Source organism: Globicephala melas, chromosome 1 (assembly GCF_963455315.2).
Source record: "Globicephala melas chromosome 1, mGloMel1.2, whole genome shotgun sequence".
NCBI lineage: Eukaryota > Metazoa > Chordata > Mammalia > Artiodactyla > Delphinidae > Globicephala > Globicephala melas.
This window is the reverse complement of record NC_083314.1, coordinates 71,538,038-71,563,646: the sequence shown is the minus strand read 5'-3', so window position 1 is coordinate 71,563,646 and position 25,609 is coordinate 71,538,038. Positions and strand designations below refer to the sequence as shown.

General features: G+C 45.5%; 1 protein-coding gene across 1 annotated transcript; it reads right to left on the bottom strand.

Annotated features, from left to right (window-relative positions):
* Nucleotides 1–1,970: 1,970 nt before the first annotated feature.
* Nucleotides 1,971–24,823, bottom strand: F11R (F11 receptor). Its single transcript, XM_030842259.3, has 10 exons — nt 24,666–24,823; nt 6,358–6,426; nt 6,086–6,193; nt 5,752–5,898; nt 5,257–5,459; nt 4,981–5,083; nt 4,735–4,842; nt 4,493–4,505; nt 4,137–4,185; nt 1,971–4,000 (listed from the first exon to the last, which is right to left on the bottom strand). Exons 1-10 carry the CDS (start codon nt 24,727–24,729, stop codon nt 3,965–3,967), a joined length of 900 nt encoding a protein of 299 aa, XP_030698119.1. The 5' UTR covers nt 24,730–24,823; the 3' UTR covers nt 1,971–3,964.
* Nucleotides 24,824–25,609: the final 786 nt, after the last annotated feature.

Genomic DNA, 25,609 nt, shown 5'->3' with positions numbered 1-25,609 from the left:
TGTCAACTCCTGGCCTAGAATATCCAGTTTGGAAGCAGTTATGGACAGCTCTTATAATGTGAGGTACTGTAAAGTGCTTTACAGATCTTGTCTCATTTAATTCTAAAAATTTCATAGGGTGGGTATTATCACCAATTTTTTAGATGACAAAACTGAGACCCAGAGAGAAAAATTTGCCAACATCGCAGAAGGTGGAATCAAACAAGGTCTGCCTGACTCCAAAACTGCTATTCTTTCTTCCATACAGCACCTCCTCCTTGAAGCTCTGAAGGGCACATTCTGAATTATAACCAGTCTTCTTAGACATCATCCATTGGTCCTAATTTTCTGCCTTGGGACCATCCACCCAGTAATCTTCAAATATCTAATTTTATCTCGTCTGAGTCTTTGATTCTCTGGGCTTGACATTCTTTTATTAAGCTTCTAGATGGCTTCTAGTTTTAAGTCCCTTCACCACCCAGATCACTTTCTATGAACATATTCTAGTTTGTCTATAATCATCTTAAAGTTTGACATCTAAAATAGATCTTGATACAGGGGTTTAGTACCATCAGCAAAGAGTATCCCTCTGGTTCTAGACATTCTACATCCTTCCAAATTTATACATGAAGAATTGGTTGTGGGAGCCCAAAGGCAGAATCTTAACACTTATTACCACTGAACTTCACCTTCTTAAATGGAGTTTATCATTCCTGCCTACTGAGATCTTTTTGACTTCTCATTTTGCAAGCTGATGAAGTTGTTGTTCTATCTCCTTGCCATCCACAAATATGCATGCCTTGTTTTTCATTTAGGTCACTGGCAAAAAATGCAGCGATGTTATCCTTCATTCCAGAAGGTGGCGCTCATAGGCCCTCCATTTTACCAAGAGCTTCATAATTGCTTGTCTCATTGTCCTACAGATACTGTTGGGGTAGTCACAGTTCAGAGAAAACCCCAGGTGGACATCACTACTTTCAACGTCCTCTCCTAATTCCCACATACCTACCTCTACAGGGAAAGTTAACTTCTATCTCCAGCTCCTCCTCCAGCAGGGTCACTGTGAGCAGGACATATGCTATCCAGTCTCTCCCCAGCTGTCTTGAATCCCAGATCTACTACTTGCCTAGTACTGGTTGTGTGAACATGGGCAGGTTCCTGAGCATGTCTGTGCCTCTTTTCCCCATCTGTGAAATGGGGATAGTAGTAATACCCAGTAAGGAAGTTAGTGGATGCTAGTAATTATTCAGCAAGTTACTGGGCAATTCCCTGGTGGTCCAGTAGTTAGGACTCGGGGTTTTCACTGCCATGGGCCCAGGCAGGGTTCAGTCTCTGGTTGGGAAACTAAGATCCCACAAGCTGTGCAGCGCGGCCAAAAGGAAAAAAAAAAAATTACTTCCGTCAAAAAAAGTTCCATTTCATATTAGATTTTTACAGCTAGTACCAAAGAAGGGATAATAAATTGGAAGAGCTACAAAATTCGAGATTTTTTTTTTCTTAAAGTGCAAGTTGTACTTTTTCTTCATTTATCTCCTTTACTAAGCTGTCCCCATGCCCCCATAGAACATACTGTCCTCTCATTCAGAAATGGACCAACCCCATTTCCCACTTTCCCCTCCCCTGGCCTTGATCTGCAGATCCTGTTGAGACAGGGACAACAAACACATCCTTAATGTCCAATCATTTTATCCCTAATCAGGGTGGGTTCATGTCTAAAACACTAATCTCTATGAATTACCCTGTTCCTCAACCCCTAAGTCTCCTTTTAATGTAGGAAATGTCCATTTGAAGCATTCCCATTCAAGTACAGGCCAATGGTAAGTTAAACTGAAATCTAACTACCAGACTATTTATTTAGAAGGATATCCCTAATCTCTTTCTTAAAAAGACTACAGGAAAAAAAAAAAAAAAAGACTACAGGTAAGATTTTTGAATGTTCAAGTCACTTTGGGGGTCCCAATTCTTTTAAGCTAAAACTTCAGGACTTAAACTCAATGTGAAAAATAAACATTTATTACAAAAATTAGTTGTAACATTCTAAAATGAAAGCAGACAAGGTGTTTTCCAACTCAAGGGACTGTTGTAAGCTGGAGGGGTAAAGTCCAAGGCTGGTAAATAACTGACTTATACTCCTCACAAGTCGTGACCTACGGAGTGAAGAGCCATTTGCTTCAGGCTTGCAGGCACAATGATTCACCTCTGCTTCCCTGTGGCCTTTTCTCTACATCCCTCCCACCCTGTCCCCCAGCAATGATACAAAACTGAAACGTACTTCAAAAACCTCATTCTTACTGAACCGTTTCGCAATCTCTACTTTTATTGCCTAATTAGATTCATTTCCAACTGGAAAGCTTATTTTTTATTGGTGCGTGACGATACGATTTGGTTTTTGTTTTTCCTTCTGGATCCTTGATGAGAAGAAAACTCAGTTCTGTGATGGACTGTCAGATGAGGGAACAGAACATGGCAAAGTGGCGCTCAGTATCCTCCACAGAAATTAGCAAAATCAATCTTAGGAGACCCCTTATTTGCCCTCTTGCTAGTGAATAAATAGACTGGGGCTGCTGGGGTAGAGGGAGAAACAGATGTAAGGGCAAAGAAGGGTCAAGATGGTGGGCAGGACTACCCTGCTCGCTCCTGCTCTCCTTACACCTACCCCCTAAATAGAGAAGTAGGACTACTTTAAACTACTACTAAAGGAGTGATTCTGAGAATGATTTGAGAAATCCTGCCTCAGGCTCTGGAGCTGCTTTTCCTGTAGCCTCAGGGAAGTATATTAGTGCATCTGGCTGACAGAGGTGGCAGGGTGGGCATTTCTCCTCTCACTGGGTGGATCAGACCAAGTAGAACCCAGAGTACACCATCACTTCACCCGGGGTGCCCTTCTCCTGCCACAAGAGGACTCTGGAAATGAGGGTCCAACGTCTGCCTTGAAGGCAGGAACCAGGAAGGGGTAGGACAGTGAGCTAGGGACCAGCCCAGGTTGCTAGGAAGCAGGGCTTTGGGGATTTTCTTGTTTGTACTAAGAAGGAGCCTAGGTATTTCATTTCTCCCATTCCCACAGTACAATCTCACCAAAGAGCTAAGAAGCCCTCCAACACACACTCAGTTTCAGTATAGAATTGATACCACACACACACAGACACACACACAGACACACACACGTGCTCAGCAGAGCTGACTACTACACAAATTCCCACAACCCTGCAGACACATCTTAAAAGTGTGGGTCCAGTTGTTCCAGCCAAGGGAAGGGTGATGGCTTGAGCTATCAGCTCCAGCTTTCTTTTCTGTAGATCAGTGGTTTAAAAACTCTTCTGCTCCGTGTGCCCTGAAAGCTTACTATGATCTCCACAACCAAAACTCTTGTTTTCTCCACAGACATAGTTGCTGCCAGTCTGCTTGTGTTCAGAAAGAGGACGGTGCAGGAGGACCCCATGGCGCTTCCGGCGGGAAGACAGAAGAAAGTGGGCTGCAGAGGCAGAAGAGACTTGACGTCGTCACCACACAACCATTTCAGCTGCTCCAGTCTCCAGTCCCCACTCTAGAACAGCTGGTACCGGTCCTCAGTACGGCAAGAAAGCACCAAGGAACCAAGCTCCAGATCCCTCCCTATGTGAGGACCGCTGCGCGCAGCGGGCAGTGAGTGCCCCGCCACCCTCGCAGTCTCCTTGGAAGGGAACTCAGCAGGCATCAGTCAGGACTTCTGTCTGATCCCTCGTAGGGACGGGGGATGGGGGAAAAGAGCGTTAAACAAGTCCCAGGCCACTCAGCAGTGGTGGGAAAGGAAGGGAGGCAGGAAGGTAGAAGGTGCACATGGCAGACATTATTTAAAAAACACATCCTAACTAAGATAAAAGTGAGGGCCCCTGTGGGGGCTAGAAGACAAATAAGGCATCCCGTGAAACTACAGACATCAGGGGCCAGAGTCTGGTAGCACCTGAGTAAGGCAAGCACAGAGGACGGGAGATGAGCTGGACCAGGGTCACACCAAGAATGATGAGGTCTGTCTGAATTCCCCCTGGAGAAATAAAACATTCGCGTCAACTCTCTACAGTCTTCTTTAGCTGATAATCCCCTGAATACATATAAACACAGTCTGGAAACCCCTCACTCCAGCCAGGAGGACCTCCCCATCCCAGGGCAGGCATACTCACATCTCTTCGAGCAGTGGGCTGGCTGTAAATCACCTTCTTATTCGAGGTCCTGCGGACAAGTCAGAAGATGGAGACGCTCAGTCCCCTAGTCCCTCTCCTTAACCTCTGCTTGTTAACTTTAGAGGCCGGGACTGAGAACTTAACGGAAGCACAGAGTTCTCGGTAGGGAGGTTTGGGTGCAGGGAGAAAGGACAAGCACAGGACCATAGTGGATAGGGCTAGAAATCCAGATGTTTTTTCCCTACCAGGCTCGTTGCCTTCCCCTCCAACCCCTTCCCCCGGGGAACATCTCAGCTTCAAACCGTATACATCCATGTACTCAACCTTAGAGAGCTCTAGGACAGCAGCTCACTCACCCTTTCTTTGCTCCTGAAAGACAAGAAATGGGACCATGAGTGTCAGCAGGGTAGAAGACAGCATGGCGCAGGAAGATGGGGGACCTAGCGTGTGGCCCTGAGATACGGGTGACCGGTGCTCCCTGGGAGGTAACCCCAACACACACGGGGCTCAGTATCAGGTCAGTACTCAGGTGGCACCCAAGAACCAGGCCCTGAAATGGGGATGATACAAAGGAGAGCCTTTGAGGTCAAATACTTACTGTCAAAGTAGCCTCGGTTATAGGCGAACCAGATGCCAAAAATCAAGACTCCAAGGAGAATGAGTGTTACAAGGACAGCTGCCACGATGCCCCCTACATTCAGCTCCACTATGGGACACAAATGAGAGGTCAGGCACCCGAAAGCTCGTTCATGGTATTGCCAACATTGCCAAAGCCAGGACGGAGAGCAGACCCCAAACCCCACCCTGGGGTCTGAGCCCAAGTCCCAGCCACGCCCTCACTCACCAGCATCCATGTGCACAGTGTCTGACTTCATGGGTGGCCCGAACCCATTCTGCGCCTCACAAGTGTAATCTCCAGCATCAGAGGCCGACACGGGGTCAAAGATCTGGAGGGCAGAAGACGAATTGGCTTCCTGCTTGAAGAAGCCAAGTACCTGTCTTTTATGTCTCCTGATCCTAATGCCAAGGTTACCTTGTTGCTCGCCCTTCTTCCCCACTTTGGGGTTCTATAACCCTGCGACCCCCTCATACACATCTTTTACCCTGACCCCGTCCGTACCAGCTCCCCTGTCTTATGGTTCAGGGTATAGGAAGAGTTGCTGAAAGCACGGTTGTTCTTGGGTTCCGTAGGCATCAGTACCCCATCCTTGAACCAAAAGTATTCAGAAGGTGGGGAACCGTCTGTCTCTGAGCAGGTCAGCACTGCTCGGGTCCCGATGGTAGCAGAGGCGGGGACACTGATTGTAGGCTTGGATGGAGGCACTGGGGAGGGAGAGAAGGTACTTGTCACAAGAGCAGGACGGCTGCCTGAAGGCCAAGTAGCATGACACTCCCATCCATCAGCTCTAGCCTTCCTTCCTTACTATGCCCTTAGTTTCCCCCTAACCAGGGGCTCGTTCTTCTCTGACAGCACCAGGACTCTGAACACCCCCCTCCCCAGCCCCACCACCACGAGTATTTTCACCATCAGCGAGCTCCAAAGCTTAGCAGAGCCTGCTAAGGGTTTAGGGAAGCAATTGATTGCAAGCCCACACAGAAGACCTGTGGCACGTACCAAGCACAATGAGCTTGACAGTGACTTCCCCATAGGTGTTGCCGCCTTCGTCAGAGACCATACAAGTGTACATCCCCGTGTCTTTCCGGGTCACAGAATGGAAGGTGATGCCACTGTCCGAAAAAGTAACTCGGTCCTCATAGGAAGCTACCAGGACAGAGGAAGCAGGGGCAGAGTGAGCTGGAAAGCTAAGAGAAGCTGGTGACGGTGGCACCCAAGGCACAGGAGGCTCTCTTCTTCCCCCAGGAAAGGCGACAGGAAGGCCCTGGGGACTTCAGCCCCAGGGTGAGCCCCCTGCAACCTAGGCAGTCAGCAAGGAGGTGGAGCGATTCACCTGTGATCTTGTTGTTATAGCAAACGAGGCTGGTGATGTCGCCATGGGCAAACTTCCACTCCACGCGGGGAGAGGAGAAGCCGGAGTAGGAGCAGGACAACTTGGCAGCTACAGACAGGATCAAAGTGAGTGGGAGGAAGAAACAGCAGTAAATGGAGAAGCTGGGGAAATGGCCCCAAACCAGTCTGGGCTGGATGTTCCCCAGGGGTCTGCACCTGCTCACCTCCCTTCCCTTCAACTCCCGCCACCCTCCACAGCCCCTCCCAACTCACGTTTATTCTCAGCAACTCGGACTACTGGTTCAGAAGTTTGCACTGCACCCCTGCCCAATGCCAGTGAGCCTGAGAAGAAGAAGAGAGGTGGGTCCATCAGGAGTGGACAGAGGAATGCTGTGGAGAGGGAAGAGCAGTCCCAGCTGATGGGCATCTAGGGCTGGGACTCTCCATGCTGAGATTCCAAGGTCAAGGGTTTCAAGAGATTCACGTGCCTCTCGGATCTCACACTTTCTCACCAATATTCTAAATATCTTTTAAAAATGTTTTTTGCTACAATTGCAGGCTAATACTTGTTTTAATCAATCGAAATAAAAGATTTCCTTCTAATGCAATTTCTTTACTTAAAAAAATTTTCCCTGGGCTTCCCTGGTGGCGCAGTGGGCGAGAGTCCGCCTGCCGATGCCGGGGACGCGGGTTCGTGCCCTGGTCCGGGAAGATCCCACATGCCGCGGAGCGGCTGGGCCCGTGAGCCATGGCCGCTGAGCCTGCGCGTCTGGAGCCTGTGGTCCGCAACGGGAGAGGCCACAACAGTGAGAGGCCCGCGTACCGCAAAAAAAAAAAAAAAAAAAAAATTTCCCTCTGTGACTCCCAATAATCTAATCAGATTCCTCCTAGTCCAAGAGCAGCTTTCTAAATGACATTTCATGGTTCAGAGAAAGCTTCTCAGCAAATAATTACAGTCACTTGTCAGACAATCCTGGCAGGAAGCCAGCAAAGCTGGAGGCAAGGGAGGGAAGAAAGGGAGGAGTCATAATAGGATAATAATAATACATTTGTAGGGCCTTTTGTGCTTTTTAAAGTGTTTTCACATACAATTATATCATTTGATCCTTGAAACAAGCATGACAGATCAGCAGGACAAACATTATCATCCCAGTGTTACATGAGGAACTAAAGTAAAGAAATGTGCCTAAGATCACACAGCGGGTTCTGGACCAGAAGTGGGCTCAGATCATCTCATTAGAATCTCCTTCTGCCCAATGGAGAAGAGAAGGAAAATGTGGTGTGTGGTGGAGGTGGAGAGAGGAGGTGAGGAGAGGCAAGGCTAATTAAATAACATGGTGGGAGAGAGGCAGCTGGGCTCACAGGAGGGGCCCACACATCCCAAAATAAGCACCAGTGCCAGAGGATTCTAGGATGGTGTGATATAGTTACCAACCTGCACGTACACAATTACTCTCATTCATGTTTTCAAAGCTTAAACTCATGAAGGCTGCTTTATTCATAGCTTTAAGTCAAAGTCCTGTCTTCTTTAAATAAATGCAAGTATACTTTTTCATTATTAAATTACCCAAGTAACTGAATATGGTCTCTTGACCCTGAACCTCCCTTTTCTTATCTGAAACATGATGGGTTTGAACTAGATGTTCTCTGAAATCCTTTAGGTTCATTTTCTTTTTCTTGTTTCTTTCTTTTCTTTCTTTCTTTCTTTTTTTTTTAAAACCTGAAAGATTAAGTGGGGGGCTTCCCTGGTGGCGCAGTGGTTAAGAATCCACCTGCCAATACAGGGGACACGGGTTTGAGCCCTGGTGTGCGAAGATCCCACATGCCGTGCAGCAACTAAGCCCACGAGCCACAACTACTGAGCCTGCGTTCTAGAGCCTACGTGCCACAACTACTGAAGCCCGCGCGCCTACAGCCTGTGCTCCGCAAGAAGAGAAGCCCCCGCACCGCAACAAAGACCAGCCCCAGCTCGCTGCAATTAGAGAAAAGCCCGCAGGCAGCAGTGAAGACCCAACACAGCCGTACATACATACATACTTACATACATAAATAAATAAATAGAAAAAATAAAAGATTAAGTGGCTGATCCAAGTTTTCATAGCTAGGAAATGGCAGAGCTGAGATTAGCATACAGGTCTCTCCTATACCTCTTTTTTTCCCTTATTATACCATACTTTTATACACCATGCTGCTTTTCAGAAAAGCCACTAGTGTAATGGAGGCAAACTATGTACTAAAATATGATTCTTTTAAAAGTCAGGTCCATTTTATCTAGAAATTATTTCTAATCATATTACTTTGTATATTTGGCATTATATTTCAAAGTCAAATCTATAATCAGATGTAATAACAGATACAGAAATTAACCCAAATAGTCTTCACTAAATTGAAAACTGAGGACATGGAAGTCTCTAGGTCTCATCAAGAACGCTGACAATTAAATGCTTTGATTTTTTGCCCAAGTCAACTTTCTCTGCTTTGATGATGGGAACTTTGTTTTTTTAAGATTCTCGAATTTTACAATTTGCTACCTGTGATGTACACCGAGATGTGCAAACCAGATCTCTCTTCAGGAATGAAGGACTTTTTGTCTCAGCTGCTGGGACTGCTGCCAGAAGAAGGCCTGCAGCCATCAGCCCTCTCTGAGGATACCCAGAACACTGCCTTGCCCAGGGCCATGCCTCCTACCAGGCGGCAACAGGGTCAGGGCACCGGCATCCAATGCCTGATCAATGAGAGGGGGGGTCGTTCCCTGGTGACCTAGTGGTTAGGATTCTGGGCTTTCATTGCCATGGCCAAGGTTCAAACCTGGCCAGGGAACTGAGATTGAGTAAGTTCCACGGCCAAAAAAAAAAAAGGAACCAGCAAGAACTGACTTTTGGAAACTTCCCTGGTGGTTCGGTGGTTAAGACTCCATGCGTGCTTCTACTGCTGGGGGCTCGGGTTCGATCCCTGGTTGGGGAACTAAGATCCAATGTGCCACGTGGGACAAAAAAAAAGGGAGGGAGGACACATATAAAGTCCCATCTCAAAAAAAAAAAAAAAAAAGTCCCATCTCTATCTCCCCAACTCCCCACCTTGGGACAACACTGAAGGGCTATTTCTGCTTCAAAGGTCCCTGTGCAGTAAGCTGAGGCCTTGTTGGGACTACAATGCAACTCACCTTTTCCCTCTGCCCGGTCCTGCTTCCATAGGTGTGGATCCCAAGAACACTCCCTAATAAATGTCTTGGTACAATAATTGACATCTCAGAGTCAGTTTCCCAAGAACCCAACCTATGACACCACCCAAACGAAGAACAGCTTGTAATTAAACTAAAAACTAGCCTTTGAAATAAAGGGCTGCCCAAAAGAAAATAAATAAATAAATCACAGCATATGAATTTGATGATTGTTTCTGCCTCACTTCTAACTTCAGCTGAAGTTCTTTTTTTTTTTTTTTTTTGAAAGAAGATGTCGGGGGTAGGAGTTTATTAATTAATTTATTTATTTTGGCTGTGTTGGGTCTTCATTTCTGTGCGGGGGCTTTCTCTAGCTGTGGCAAGCGGGGGCCACTCTTCATCGCGGTGCGCGGGCCTCTCACTATCGCGGGCTCTCTTGTTGTGGAGCACAGGCTCCAGACGCGCAGCCTCAGTAGTTGTGGCTCACGGGCCTAGTTGCTCCGTGGCATGTGGGACCTTCCCAGACCAGGGCTCGAACCCGTGTCCCCTGCATTGGCAGGCAGATTCTCAACCACTGCGCCACCACGGAAGCCCTGAAGTTCTTTTTTGAGTCCTCTCAGATTATCAGATCTAAAACATGTGCAGGAATGACATCACCCCATATATACACAAACATATTGGGCAACTGGCATCTTCCCCTTCTCATTAATTCTGACTGCTATTACCTAGTCCAGGCTTCTCTCCTCTTGCTTAAAATACAGGGCCCTTCACCTCAGGGCCTTCTCACCTTCCTCTGATGCAGGACTGTTGATGTCTGCCTGTGGCCTGACTGCAATACTCAAAACTCTCCTGTGGCTGCGTCTCACACCATGAGTTAAGTTCAGCCTCTGCACCATGTCCTTCCTTCCTAGTGACCCCAGGACACCTCAGACATCCTGATCCACGTTCCCCTTCTTGTTCCTGAACAAGCCTCTGGATCCAGACTGCCTGCATTCAAATCCCAGCTCTGTTACTTATAATCTGTGTGACCCAGGCAAGCCACTTAGTCACTTTGAACCTCAGTTTGCCCACTTGTATAATGGGGATAATAAGAATTTCTATGTCAAAGGGCTGTTGTTGAGAGTTAAACAAGCTAATACAAATAAAGTGCTTACAAGAGTGTCTGACCAACAGGAAGCACCAAATAAGTATTATGTGTTATTATTCTCATCATCTGCCCATAGGTCTTTCTGTATATACTTCTTTTTCTGACTTCAAAGTTTTCTTCAGTAATACATATAAATATATATAAATACTGCCGGAAAAATGCTTACATTCCAGCCCACTAAACCATCTCTCCTCTATCACTGTAATTGCCTTGGAAAGACTAACTCTTTTCTAGAGCTTCCCTGGTGGTGCAGTGGTTGAAAGTCCGCCTGCCGATGCAGGGTACGCGGGTTCGTGCCCCGGTCTGGGAAGATCCCACGTGCCGCGGAGCGGCTGGGCCCGTGAGCCACGGCCGCTGGGCCTGCGCGTCCAGAGCCTGTGCTCCGCAATGGGAGAGGCCGCGGCAGTGAGAGGCCCGCGTACCGCAAAAAAAAAAAAAAAAAAAAGAATCCGCCTGCTAATGCAGACGACCTGGGCTCGAGCTCTACGCCGGGAAGATCCCACATGCCGCAGAGAAACTAAGCCCATGCGCCACAACTACTGAGCCTGCGCTCTAGAGCCCGTGCTCTGCAACAAGAGAAGCCACCTGCGCACCGCAAGGAAGAGTAGACCCCTCTCGCCACAACTAAAGAAAGCCCGAGTGCAGCAACGAAGACCCCATGCAGCCAAAATACATAAATAAATAATTTATTTTTTAAAAAAAGACTCTTTTCTAGAACCATCATGTATAGAGCAGCAGAGCTGAGGGTTTTCTCTCACAACACCCACAATTTCCCCATCTATTCTCCTCATCTATTTTATATGTTCCCTTACCTCATCACGACCTCCCTTTTGCACTTAACCTTGGACCTATACTTGGCATACTGTACATACAAATGTCCTACTAGTTAACATGGTAAACCAAAACAGAAGAAAATTTCACCTTTTCCATTGTGATGTTTAATTTACTCCATGTTCACAACAAGAAAAACTACAAAGTCAAAGGCATCAATAGATTTTTTGGAAGGTGCGTGGTGAGAGGCCTTGTGGAGCGCGAAGGTGCTGCTATCGCTTCCAGTGGGGCTGGCATGACCACTGTGGGCTCGGCAAATGAAGCTCCTGAAATTCCAGACAACGTGGGAGACTGGCTTCGGGGAGTCTACCGCTTTGCCACGGATAGAAATGACTTCTGGAGGAACTTTTTTTTTTTAATTAATTAATGTATTTATTTTATTTTTGGCTGTGTTGGGTTTTCGCTGCTGCACATGGGCTTTCTCTAGTTGTGGTGAGTGCTGGTTTCTTACTGCGGTGACTTCTCTTGTTGTGGAGCACGGGCTCCAGGTGCACAGGCTTCAGTAGTTGTGGCACGTGGACTCAGTAGTTGTGGCTCGTGGGCTCTAGAGCACAGGCTCAGTAGCTGTGGCACACGGGCTTAGTTGCTCCACAGCAGGTGGGATCTTCCTGGACCAGGGTTTGAACCTGTGTCCCGTGCATTGGCAGGCGGATTCTTAACCACTGTGCCACCAGGGAAGCCTCTTCCAGAGGAACTTGATCCTTAATTTGGGACTCTTTGCTGCCGGAGTTTGGCTGGCCAGGAATTTGAGTGACATTGACTTAATGGCACCTCAGCCTGGGGTGTAGCCGTAAAGATACATGGAACCCCTGTGCTGTACTCGAACCTTCCATAAACAGAGCCTCCAATCTGTGACCATCACAAGACTTGTCCTGATGGCAGCTGAAGTTTGATTCAGATGGGCTTTCCCTGCTTGATTTCCTTTTCTTTGCTGAGTCCACTCAGAACACCCTTCTCTGGTCAGCAGGCAGGCTTCAGCTAAAGTGTTGTCCTCTGTTCTGTAAAGTTCTGTACATAGTTCCAAAGTTTCTGCAGGGGATGATCTTTGCTCTTGTCCTGAGGAAAAATCTAATGGTATTTCAACAAATAAAGACTGTACACAAAGACAAAAAAAAATAGACTTTTTGGCCCTTTCACGTACAGAAAACCTTCACTCAATCTTACACCCCTCTCTAGTGACAATCCTTTCCTCCCTTTCTCTCTCAACTTCTTAAAGAAGTAGTCTACACACACTGTTTCCAGCCCAACATACACATTCACTGCTCAACCTACTGCAATACGTCTTTGGCTCTCACTTTGAAATTAAAATGGATCTTACTAAGGTCACCAATCGTATTCCTCAATTCTAAGATACCCTGATTATAAGATATAACATCAATTTAATAATAGCTTCTTGGGGAAACATCATATTAAATATGTACATGGGCTGTAAGTCACATCCCAATCTCCAAAACATTAAAGTAGTCTTATAATTAAAGATATCCAGTATTTGCTTTTTCATTTACCTCCTGTGGCCTTTGTGAGATGTTTGACCCTACTAACCACTTGCCTCCTCAAGCCACTCCACCCCCTTGGTTTCTGCGTTCAGCCCTTCTGGTTCTCCCCCCACCTCAGGGTTATCTTATTCGCCTTCTTGAACTTTGCTTCCTCTGTCCATCCCTTAATATTAGTAATCCCCAGCATTCCATGTTGTGCCCTTTCTCCTCTCCATATTCCCTCTAGGAAATCTCAAATACACAACATTCCTCTACACCAATGTATGGCCAGCTCCAGATACTACCTCTTGCCTGAGCTGCAGACTCCTATTGCTGTGCCTTCTGACGGTTCTACTTGGACTTCACACACCCCCTCCTGCAATCTCACACTGCTCATCATTTCCCACTACCTCTCGCTTCCCCTCCTCTCTCCAGGTTGGTGGTATCACCATTTACTTGGTCACTCACTCTAGAACCTTTTAAGCCATCACCATCTTTCCTTCACTCTAGTCCAACACCAAGCATTACAATGTCATCTCCCAAATCTCCCTCAAATTTGGTCCCTCCTCTCCACAGACCCACTGCCACTTTTTAGTACCATCGTCATCTGAAGAATTGCATTTGGTCTCTCAATAGGTTTCTCTGCCTTGTTTAATTTTGACCCACTCACATCCCTCCTCCACCTCACTGCTAGAGAAAGAGTTGACATTTATTGAGCACTTACTATATTATATGCCAGGCACTGCTATAAGCACATCACATGGATTTAATTCCTACAACAACCTTAGGAGTTGGGTGATACTGTTATTATCACCTCTGTTTTCTACATGGGGAAACTGAGGCCCAGAGCAGTTAAGTGGTGGTACAGCTTCAAATCAAGGCAGTCCAATTCCAGAGACTGGGCTACACTATACAGCCTTCTAAAAAGTGCAAATCTAACGCTTGCTTCAAGCTTCCAACGATTCCACATTACCTGTAAGATAAAATCCAAATTCTTCAGCCAGGCAAGAGTTCTAGCACCAACCGACCTGGTGATAAGTTTATCATCTTCACCACACTCCCTATTCTTGCAATTTACCCTCCAGCAATACAAAACTACTTACAATTCCCAGCAAAGACGTGCAGTTTCACAACCTCTGCCTTTGCTTATGCTATTCTTGTTATACGGAACACCCTGTCCCCTCTTTCTCCACCTGGTCAGCAGGTATTCAAACACATTACTTTGCGGGAAATGACTTACCCCACCCCCAATCCTCACCACAGACAAGTTAAGGTCTCTTTCCTTGGCTTCCACTACCCCATACAAAACACTGTCAAAGCACTTCCCACATTATAATGACATCATCTATGCGCCTATATCTCTCCCTTATCAGGCAGTAAACAACCAAAGGAGCAGGGATAATGTGTTAATCTACCATTCTGAGTTCTCAGCACTTAGCACAATGCCTGGTACAAACTGACACTGAACAACATAGAGCCTTAACAAATTAGGTCAGAGCAGACCATTCGCTATAACATCTACTTGTTAAGGTTTATCTACAAAGATAAGCCCATTTTTCAAATTGGCAGATGGGGCACACCCAAATAAAGAAAAAATAAACTTGGGACTTCCCTGGTGGTCCAGTGGGTAAGACTCCACGCTCCCAATGCAGGGGGCCTGGGTTCGATCCCTGGTCGGGGAACTAGACCTTGCATGCATGCCGCTGCTGAGAGTCTGCATGCTGCAACTAAGAAGTCTGCACGCCACAAGCAAGAAGTCTGCACGCCACAACTAAGCCTCGGCACAACCAAAATAAATAAATATTTTTAAAAAGAAGAAAAAACAAACTTGATTCAAACCCAATCGTTAAAAAATTTTAATACTAGCAACAGTGTTTTTTTTTTAATGTTTAGTTCTCAGAAGAAAAAAAAGAGCGTTCTATTAATCTTTCTTTTAATTTAGCTTCACAATTTAAGAATTAAGTGTTTTTAATTTGCTTCATAGTTATGAAACAGAATTAAAGTTCTCTGCACATGAGTGCTTTCCACCTGCCATTTTGCAAAAGGGCCTCATTTCTGCACCTGGGCTGCAGTGTGTCTGTAGGTGTCTGCATGCACAACAGTAGAGGCTGGTTTCTCACAACCAGTAGAAGTGTGCAGAGCCAATGCAATGCAAGGTCTGCACACATTTTAGACCTTCTAATGCAAGGTCTAAAATGGGAGGAGGGGGGAAATGGGGAAAAGATGTGAATCCATTTACAACACCCCCATTTCTTTTATGATCACAAGAACAACCCAAGGAGACACCTGGCTAGATCACTGCTCTTTCTGCAGAATCTTCAAAATGGTTCATGGTTTTTACAGATTGAATTGTATTCCCTCAAAATTCATATATGAAAGCCCTAACCCCCGTACTTCTGAGAGAGACTGCATTTGGAGACAAGCCCTTTAATGATGTAATTAAGTTACAGTGAGGACCTTAGGACATGTCCTAATCCAATCTGATTGGTGTCCTTCTACAAAGAGACACCAAGGGTGCTCATGCATAGGGGGGATGACCATGTGAACAGGCAGCAAGAGGGCTGCCATTGTAAGCCAAGGAGAGGCTTCAGAGGAAACCATCCCTCCAGCACCATGATCTTGGACTTCTGGGCTCCAGAACTGTGAGAAAATAAATTAGTGTTGTTCAAGCCACCCAGTCTTTGGTATTTTGTCATGGCATCCCAAGCAGACCAACACAAAGGTTTAAATTGGGCATCAGCTGTGGACATTCTGGTGGAATCTTGACTCAAGTATGCACAGTGAAAGAATCAATATTCTGCACAGAAAAGGAAATCACCAACAAAATGAAAAGGTAACCTAGAGAATAGGAAAAAATATTTGCAACTAACTTATCTGACAAAGGGTTAATATCCAAAATGTGTAAAGAACTCATACAATTCAATAGCAAAAAAACCTAAACAATCTGTTTTAAAAATTGTCAGAGGATCTGCATAGACATTTTCCCAAAGAAGACATACAGATGGCCAATAGGTACATGAAAAGATGCTCAACATCATTAATTATCAGGGAAATGCAAATCAAAACCACAATGAGATATCACCTCACACCTGTTAGAATGGCTATTATCAAAAAGACAAGAAATAGGGAATTCCCTGGTGGTCCAGTGGTTAGAGCTCCGTGCTTCCACCGCAGGGGGCACGGCTTCGATCCCTGGTCAGAGAACTAAGATCCCATGATGCGCAGCACGGCCAAAAAAAAAAAAGACAAGAAATAATAATTGTTGGTGAGGATGTGGAGAAAAGGGAACCCTCATGCAAAGCTCATGTTGGTAGGAATGTAAATGGATACAACCACTGTAGAAAACAGTATGGAGGGTCCTTACAAAGTTAAATATAGAACTATCATATGATCCAGCAATTCCACTTATGGGTAGTATTTATCCAAAGAAAATGAAAACACTAACTCAAAATGCTACATGCAGCCCCCTGTTCACTGCAGTATTACTTACAACAGCCAAAATAGGGAAATATCTTGAGTGTCCATCAATGGATGAATGGATAAAGATGTGGTGTATATATATATATATATATATACACACACACACACACACACACATATACGATGGAATATCATTCAGCCATAAAGAAGAATGAAATCTTGCCATTTGTGACAACAGGGATGGACTTTAAGGGCATTATGCTTAGTGAATTAAGTCAAACAGAGGAAGTCCAATACCACAGGATCTCACTTATATGTGGGATCAAAAACAAACAAACAAAAAAACCCCAAGCTTACAGATACAGAAAACAGATTGGGTGATTGCCAGAGGTGAGGAGTGGGGGGTTGGGAGGTAAAATGGGTGAAGAGGATCAAAAAGTACTAACTTCCAGTTATAAAATAGATAAGTCGGGGCTTCCCTGGTGGCGCAGTGGTTGAGAGTCCACCTACCGATGCAGGGGACACGGGTTCGTGCCCCGGTCCGGGAAGATCCCACATGCCGCGGAGCGGCTGGGCCCGTGAGCCATGGCCACTGAGCCTGTGCGTCCGGAGCCTGTGCTCCGCAACGGGAGAGGCCACAGCAGTGAGAGGCCCGCGTACCGCAGAAACAAAACAAAACAAAACAAAACAAAAAATTGATAAGTCATGGAGATGTAATGGGCAGCATGGTGACTATAGTGAATAATACTGTATTGCATATTTAAAAGTTGCTAAGAGAGTAGACCTTAAAAGTTCTCATCACAAGGAAAAAAATTCTGTAATCATGTATGGTGATAGATGTACATTTACTGTGGTGATCATTCTTCAATAACTATAAATATATATTATTATGTTGTATACGAAACTAAAATAATGTTGTATGCAAAATATACCTCAATAAAATAATTTTTAAAAAATCAACAGAATTCTTGAAGACTTCTGCAAGGTTTGTCCTATACTTTTAATTAATTATATCCAAATTCTAGACACATGTTACTGAGCATGACCAAATGAATAAAATAATAGCATGAATAAAATAATAGCAGCTAACATTTCTTTTTTTTTTCTTTCTTTCTTTTTTTTTTTTTTTTTTTGCGGTATGCAGGCCTCTCACTGTTGTGGTCTCTCCCGTTGCGGACCACAGGCTCTGAACGCGCAGGCTCATAGGCCATGCATGGCTCGCGGGCCCAGCCGCTCCGCGGCATGTGGGATCCTCCCGGACCGGGGCACGAACCCGTGTCTCCTGCATCGGCAGGCAGACTCTCAACCACTGCGCCACCAGGGAAGCCCCATCAGCTAACATTTCTTGAATACTATGTACCAGATACTCTTCTGAGCCCTTTACAGGTTTAATTCATGTAATCCTTGTAATAATGCTATGAAATAAATATTATTATTGCTCCCATCTCACATGTGAGTTAATCGGGGCACAGAACTGAAGTAGTTTGCTCAAGTTCACAAAGCTAGTAGGAGGCAGAGCTAGGATTCTAACCCAGGTAATCTGGCTCCATGGTATGATACATTACACAACTATGTAAAACAAGAACAAATAAAAATAACCATATTGCCATCGCAAAGGTCAAGGTAAATCAATTTGTTCAGGCATAGAAATATGTCCAAAATGTAAAAACAATATGTAGAACATGACCCTATTTTTACAAATAATAAAAATAACCCGAATATACACATAAAGAAATCTCGAAGAATAGACTCCAAACACTTGACAGTGCATATTATCTGAGAGATGAGAATACAGGCAGCTTTTCTCTTCTATGTTCTACATTTGTGTAATAAACAAGTATGTATTAAATGTTTTAATTTAAAGAAAAAAGAGTGGGAAGGGGAATAAAAAGGGAAAAAAATAATAAAGATCACAAGAGGCAAAGAAAAATAAAACAAAGCAAGAAAGGAGAGGCAAAAACAAAGGCAAAAAGAAAGGAAGGATGATAAAGAATAACAGGAAATACCCAAATACTGACACACCAGGAAGCACAGAATGATTAAATAAGACTTTAAAGGTGAAATGAAGTAACAGATGAGTAAGAAATAGACTATTACACTATCAAGATTCTGTATGTGAGTCTGATAAATTTCAAGGAGAGAAAAAGGCAGGAAGAAATGAGAGCACATGCATTGTCTCATTAAAAACCCTGTGAGGAGGGAAAAAAAAGAAAAGAAAAAAAAACCCTGGGAAGACAAGTACTATTGTTATCATCCCGTTTTATAGATGAGAACATTGAGGCTTAGCACAGTTGCCCCAAATCACACAGCTGCAAACAACAAGGTGGGAATCTTAACCCAAGTCTGCCTAACTCTGAGTCTCCAAAACTACTGCACTACACAGCATCTTCAGCAGAGCAGCAAGGAAACACCATTCATACTTCAAGATCCTGTTCCAGTGTGCCTTGATGCATAATGCCTTCCCCCAATCAAAATTAATCTCTCTCCACTTCTAGGAATATAGCCTAAGAAAATAAAATAGTTAAAGGTAAGCTTAAAGATGTATGTTCAAGGACAATTTAATGTATTTTGTACAGCAAAGAAAAAAAAACCCTAAACGCTCAACAAAAGGTGAACAGTTAATTACAGGATAGCCATACAGTAGAATACTACAGAAGGGATTTTGTTTAAAGTGTACTTTGCTCAAAAAAAAAAAAAAAAATACAGTCAGGACATGTTACCACCATACCAGGGCATATAGATGTTCCTATCCTCTCTGTCATAGAACGTAGTCACCTTCCTCATTTAAAACTAGTATTCAGTCATTAACTAATAATCTAAATGAGAAGGGATCTATAACACAGTTTTGTTTTTTCCCACTGTAATTCCTACATAATCTGACAAACCGGCCACAGCTCCAAGTAGCATTAGTACACGGTTTGGTTTAAACATTGATGTCTATGGATTTCTGTTGAGCTGGTGTGACCCTTTCTGTCCACAGAGCCAAGACTTAAGGAAAAGTCAGTGACACCAAATGGCCATTTTATTTTTTCTGATATATTTTGCACAGGTCATCTCTACCACACATTTATTCATAGTGGAAAGACTAGAATAAAACCAGCAATCAGTGTTTATCTCTAGATAATAGGATGACATGTGATTTTACTTTCTCTATATCCCTCTGTTTTCCCATTATTCCACATTGAACATCTATTATTTCTTAATAAAAAATTTATCATTTTAAAAAGTAACTATTTCCTTCTATGCTCCCCAAACATTTCGTGCTTCGATGACAGCCCCTGACGCACGGTGCTCTGTATTCTACTTAGTCATTATATGTCTGTAGTTCCTTGAGAACAGAGAAACCAAATTATGTTTGTATCCTCCCCCGTTCCTAGCACTGTGTTTTGCCGCTTTGAAGCAATGCTGTGATGAGAAGGTGGTCACAGAGGGTGGAGGCATCCAGACATCTGACAGAACCCACCAACAACCCTCCCTTGTACACGCAGGTCAAACCCACAACAGAAAAGCTACTTCCTTCTGCTGCTTTACTAAGAAATCTTTGTTTTCTCTATGCATCCTGTTAATTATTAGAATTTTCCTTAAGTTGTTTTCGTGCAATGAGTTTGTTTTGATCCATTTAAAAACAAACAAACAAAGGAAGGAAAAGGAGGGTAGCCAGCCAGCCAGCCAAGCTAGTCTCTGGTTTTCTCTACGAATTCAACCAAATTTCCTCTCTACGCAGATGAGCCTCATAGGACACTCCCACTGTAAGGGAGCTAGAGCCTCGGAATAGGGAAGATAAGCCAAAGCCTTAGAAAGCCCCCAGCTACAGTGTGTTCACAACGTGGGCTAATTGTTACAATACCTGACTCCCCTCAGAGCTTCTTGATAGCAGATGTTATTCACTTTTTATCCCTAATCTCTAGCACAGTGCTCATAACATAGTAAACACCAGTGTTTATTGGATTAACAAATGAATTTGACATTGTAATACAATTAGGACCCGGACCCAGGGCTACCACCCCCGGTTTGCACTTTCCTTCCCACCGCTCACCCTGTAGAGACTGAAGTCACTCTTGGGGTTTGGGGTGGGACAGATAAGGAATGCGTGGGCAAGAGGAAGGCTCTGTGAGCCCAACAACAGGCTGCGCTAGGTCTAAACAGCCAGGCTTGGCTGTACTTTCAGTAACGTCGTTCAACTGGCAAGGCCCTCTGAGGATGGTGCAAAGTGGTGATGGCAGTGTAGGACAGGAGAGCTTTCACACCATTGCTCCCTCCTGCCCTCTCTCAGCAGAATTTCCAGTTCTACCTGCTCAGCTCTCCTCCCCCACCCATCTCCCCATTACAAAGGAAGGCTCTGCCTGCCTGCCCAGGGCTCACTCCAGGGGGCCTGGCATCAAACTTCCTGCCAACCAGCTGCTTCCTCCTGTCCTACACATTGTAAAACAAATGACACCAGGCAGACTTTAGACAGAAACTCTGCTTATCAGGGAGTCCCAGGCAGATGAACTCTGAGTTTTCAATGCCTGGAAAACTCCAGTATGTATCCACTCACATTACATCTCACAACCCCCTGACAGCACTGAAACCTCTTCCACAATTACGTTTGACAAGTGGCATCCAGATCTTCCCTGAACCTCTAGAGGAAGCAGGTCTGAGTTTAGAGATTCCCCAAGGTCTTTCCTCAATGCTAACAGATGTGAAAAACAAGCCCCATCGTTTCCTAATCTCTCACATAAAATGTATATAGCTTTTAAATCTGTCTTTGATCAGGAGTGTCAGCCACTTCTGAGTCGGCAGAACAGACGCCCCTTGACCCAGAGGACTTGGGGAGGAGGGCGGGGGAGGGGGTGGAATATTCTAATGGCCAAGGCCACACCACCAATATGAAAAGATCTCCAGGGTATATTAAATGAAATAAACAAGATACAGGATGGAATACAATGAATATAGTGTGCCTCTTTTTGTGTAAGAAAAGGGAAAAGAAAGAAATATATATTTATATATACTGATATTTGTATAACAAAACACTGGAAAGATGTATAGGAAACTGGGGGAGATATGGAGTGAACAGGAACAGGGTGGGAGTGATAACCCCACTCTTTTATATCATTTTGATTCTCGTACCACATTAACCTCTTCTAAATACATAAACTTTGGGGCTTCCCTGGTGGCGCAGTGGTTGACAGTCCGCCTGCCGATGCAGGGGACATGGGTTCGTGCGCCGGTCTGGGAATCCCACATGCCGCGGAGCGGCTGGGCCGGTGAGCGATGGCCGCTGAGCCTGTGCTCCACAACGGGAGAGGCCACGACAGTGAGAGGCCCGCATACCGCAAAAAAATAAATAAATAAATAAATAAACTTTGTTTTTTTAATTACAGCAGCTCCACCCTAAGCCAAAACTAGGTTGGAGACTCCAGGCAAGCCCAGATCACAAAGAAACTGAAGAGAAATATCATAGAGTGAAAAGTGTTCTGGAGCCAGGAGGGAAAGACTAAGACACTGGAATTCCACTACCACTCACTTCCTAGTTCCAACTTGCTGTGTCACTAGTTTCTAGGTTCTGGTTTCGAGGGAACGATTCTTTCCTGGGAGCAATTTCAACCCCCCAGTAGAGAGAGGGGAAAGGAGGAGTGACTCACCAACCTACAGTTTGAGGTAAATCTAACCCTGAACAGCAAAACTAGAAAGGCAGAAACATCAATACAAAAGAAACACCGGGACTCACAGACTGACCCAGACACAGGGCAGCAGTTCCTCCCTCCTGGAATGTTTCAGTGGGGACACTACATGAAGTAAGAGGTGTGTGTGCAAACACCAGGATTCCAGCCTAGGTTTCCTCTTTCTCGTCTGCAGTTACACCAAAAAGTCATCCTATGCACACACCACCCTGCTAAGCAGAAATGCCTCTTCCTGCCTGGGAGATAGCTGGAAACTTTTCTAAGCACAGGCTCTCTACAGGGAGGGAGACTAGTACTCTCTGTCACCAGTTTTACTTTTCCCAGGCCCAGTTCTCCCAGTGTTTAGTCTCCAGCCCTGTCTCAGTAGGCTCAGGCCTTCCTCTCCACTAGGTTCCCCAGGCTGGGATTGGACCTTTGCTTGATCCTTTCTTCTTCCTCCCAGATGGCAGAGCCCACATGAGGAGCAGCCCTGGAGGGAGGAGGGAGAACATGCAGGAACCCTATATATGCTTCCAGTATCCCAAGGGCAGAGGACAGACTAGACGCCCAAGAAAGCCCCTACTTTTTCACTCTCGCCTTTTGGAATCTAGCAGGGTCTCTCCCTGCTTCCTTTGACCTGCTCTACTATAGGCAGCATCCTTTCATCCTCACAAAATCCAAAGGGGATAAAAGCTGCCCGATAATAATCATTTCATGTATATGTAATGTAGCCATTATCCCAGTTGATCCTCAGGACAAGATTAGGACAAGTATTATTACTCCCGTTTTACAGATGAAAAGACTGAGTTACTAGCCTAAGATCACAAATAAGGCAGAAAGCCAAGCCAGAACCCAGGTGGGATGGCCTGGCTGCTATCTCCATCCTCATTGTACTAACCAAATTGGTCCCCCCAGGTTTAGCCCTATTTACATGTGACAAGGTCAGTTCCTCCATCTCCTGGACAATGTTACTTTCTAGGATCCACTGTCCTATCAAGCTAATACAACATCATCTCAAGCTCCCTCTAAACCACTGTTTCTTGATTCCCTGAACAGACTAGAGGACACTCCCAAGCTCAGAAGGGTGATACCACAACTCTTTCAGTGTCAGTATGTGATTATTATAGAAAATGAGGGGGAGAGAAAAGAAAAAGGAAAGGGGAGAAGGATGCAGCTCTAGGAAGCTTATAAGCCTGACAAATACTGTCACAAATAGTTACTGACTCAGAAACTTCTAGGTTGGGGGTGGGGAGTACTGGTACAGCACAAGTGTTGGCAAAGTGTTTAGTACTGACTACCACACAGAACCAAAAAATGACCATGGGTGTCACTAGCAGTTCTAAGATACAGACAGAAGTAAATGGGGAAGAAGGGGAGGAAAAGAATGGAAACTGAAGAAAAGGGGGAAATGGAGGAATAGAATGAAAGGGAGAAGTGAGAAAAGAAAGAATCTAGTGGGAAAGAAAAATTGAAAAAGGTAGGTAAGATAGTGGACTCTGGAGCAGTATCCCAAACTGATGTTTTGATATCCTGGTTCCTGTGCCACAGCGTGCCTGAGACGCTGGAGCCAGGAGTGGGAAAAGGAGAAGTCAGTCAGGAGACTCTGGTTCCAGTCCCAGGTCCTTTTGTCAATCTGCAAAAGTCATTTCCCCTCTTTGTACCTGTTTCCTTATCTGTACAATAGGGAGAGGATTCGACTTGTCACTGGTCCAGTCCACCCCAAATGTTAATGTTTTTGTGATAAGGGACAAAGGAGTAGTCAATTCATCTGCCGTAAGACACCCTTCAAACTAAGCAAAGTGAATTACCTTATAACTGCTAATACTGATCATAATTGTTCATTTCTTTTATTTCCTAAAACATGGATGTTGAGGGGGAAATGGAGAATCTTACAGATCCCCTACTGACACAACTATCCACAGAAGCACACACACACAGACACTCAAGAATCAGACAGATAAGTGTGCAGGTGCTGACACAGGTAGACTAAGGCACAAACCACACACTCAGCCGGGCACAAGCATATCTATAGACGGAGGCCTGCCCCAACAAGTGAGTCTCATTGTTCCACAGGAAAGGGAGTTTACAAAGGAAACAAAAACTCTCAAACAAGGCCAGGGGGGAGGGCAGAGTTCTGGCTCTGAGAAGGAACCAGCCAACCAAAAGCCAGGACCTCCCCCTGCGAATAGTCACTCAGTCAACAACATTTATTAAGGACTCTGGAAGTAGTTATTCTAGAAAGGAACTTTGAATGCTGTGTTCTGAGAAATTTTATTTCTTTTTTTTTTTTCCAGATTTTGCACCTAGACACTTTTCCCAGAGCAACAATGGCAACCCAAAAATCCGGGGAAAGCTAAAGAAACCCTTCAGCAAGAGCCAGGGAAAGAAACTTCCGCCCCACCCCACCTCCATTAGATTTTCTCTGAGGACCCTTAAGAAGCAGAGCATCCAGGGGCCAAGGGAGTCAGGGTACGAGAGGCTTCCGACTTCTCTCGGGTTGTTCTCGGATGTTGGATGCGTCTTGGAGGGGCAGGATGGCCCCCTTCCCAGGTGTGTAATCCCGGCTGGGCAGGACCCTCGCGCCCACCGGCCCTCACCAGTAAGTGAGGATGAAGGAAAGGGGAACCAACCTCTCCCCGTTATTTCTGGTGAACGTGCGGAAAGGCAGCTCCGCATGTAAGAGGAGGGGTCATTATTCACCAGTGTGGGGGAGGGGAGCCAGCCACTCACCAGGGTAAGGGGGGACGGGAAAGAAGAGGGACGAGCCAGGGGCGGAAAGAGGACTAGGAGGGTGAGGCGGACCGGCTTCTGAACCCCTCCCCTCCCGCGGACAAGAGGTGTGGGGAGCGCCTCCCTCCAACCTCTGACCAGACCCACAGATTCCTCCAAAAGCTCCAGGAACTTACACAGGATCATCGATGTGAAGAGAAGCAACTGTTTCCTCCCGACTTTCGCCTTTGTCCCCAACATGATCAAGATCCCGATACGACAGTAGTCGCCGGAGCCCGGGAACAGACACAGCTTCGCCCAACAGGAGCGCGGGGACTAAACTCCAGCCGCCAGGTTGAACCCAGCCCAGCCCTTCCCTTCACGCCCGATTGGTCGACGCCCCGCCTCTGCACATTCCGATTGGTGGAAGAAGCCGCCGCTCCACTGAGTGATTCACCGTCGCCAGGTGCAACTCCGCCCACTACTCCCCTCTAGGGCTGACTGGCGCCTTTCCAAGACCAAGCCGCCCCTGATTGGGCCAGGAGACTGTCGCGTAAGGAGACCCAGACCTCACCTTCTGCAGGTGAGGACACTGTGATTGGGCGGCGTTCCTGAAGTAGGGACTTTCTGACTGGCTAGGTTTTGAGTTGGAGCTGGAAGATTAGAGGAATACTTTAAAGGAGGTGGTAGGGAAGGTAGTCGTACTGTGGGACTCGAGAGAGACAGACCTGAGTTCTTTTGTTTGTTTGTTCGAATGTAAATTGCTGGGTGCTGCAGAAACCTTGGTCCCGTCCTTTGGCAAGTGAAAACCACATGTATTAATATGCAAGGGTTGGGGGAGAAGACCAGGAGACAGGTGGGGAATGATATGTTGACACTACCCCCCAAACTGTGTTTCCTCTGTCCACTCCATTCGCAGCATTCAAGGCTGCGCTGAGAGGAGAAAAGGGAAAAGGAGCGCTCAATTCAATAGTTGGAAAAGCAGAATCACATTACCAAACAAACCCAGATAATACAAACTGACCTACAGGCGCTCTATAAACATCACTGAGTGACTGTGGATATGTCCTTTACATTTGTTTAATCAGTCAGCAGAGCTCTGCATTTCAGAATTACTTATCTTCTCACTAACAGTTGGGTG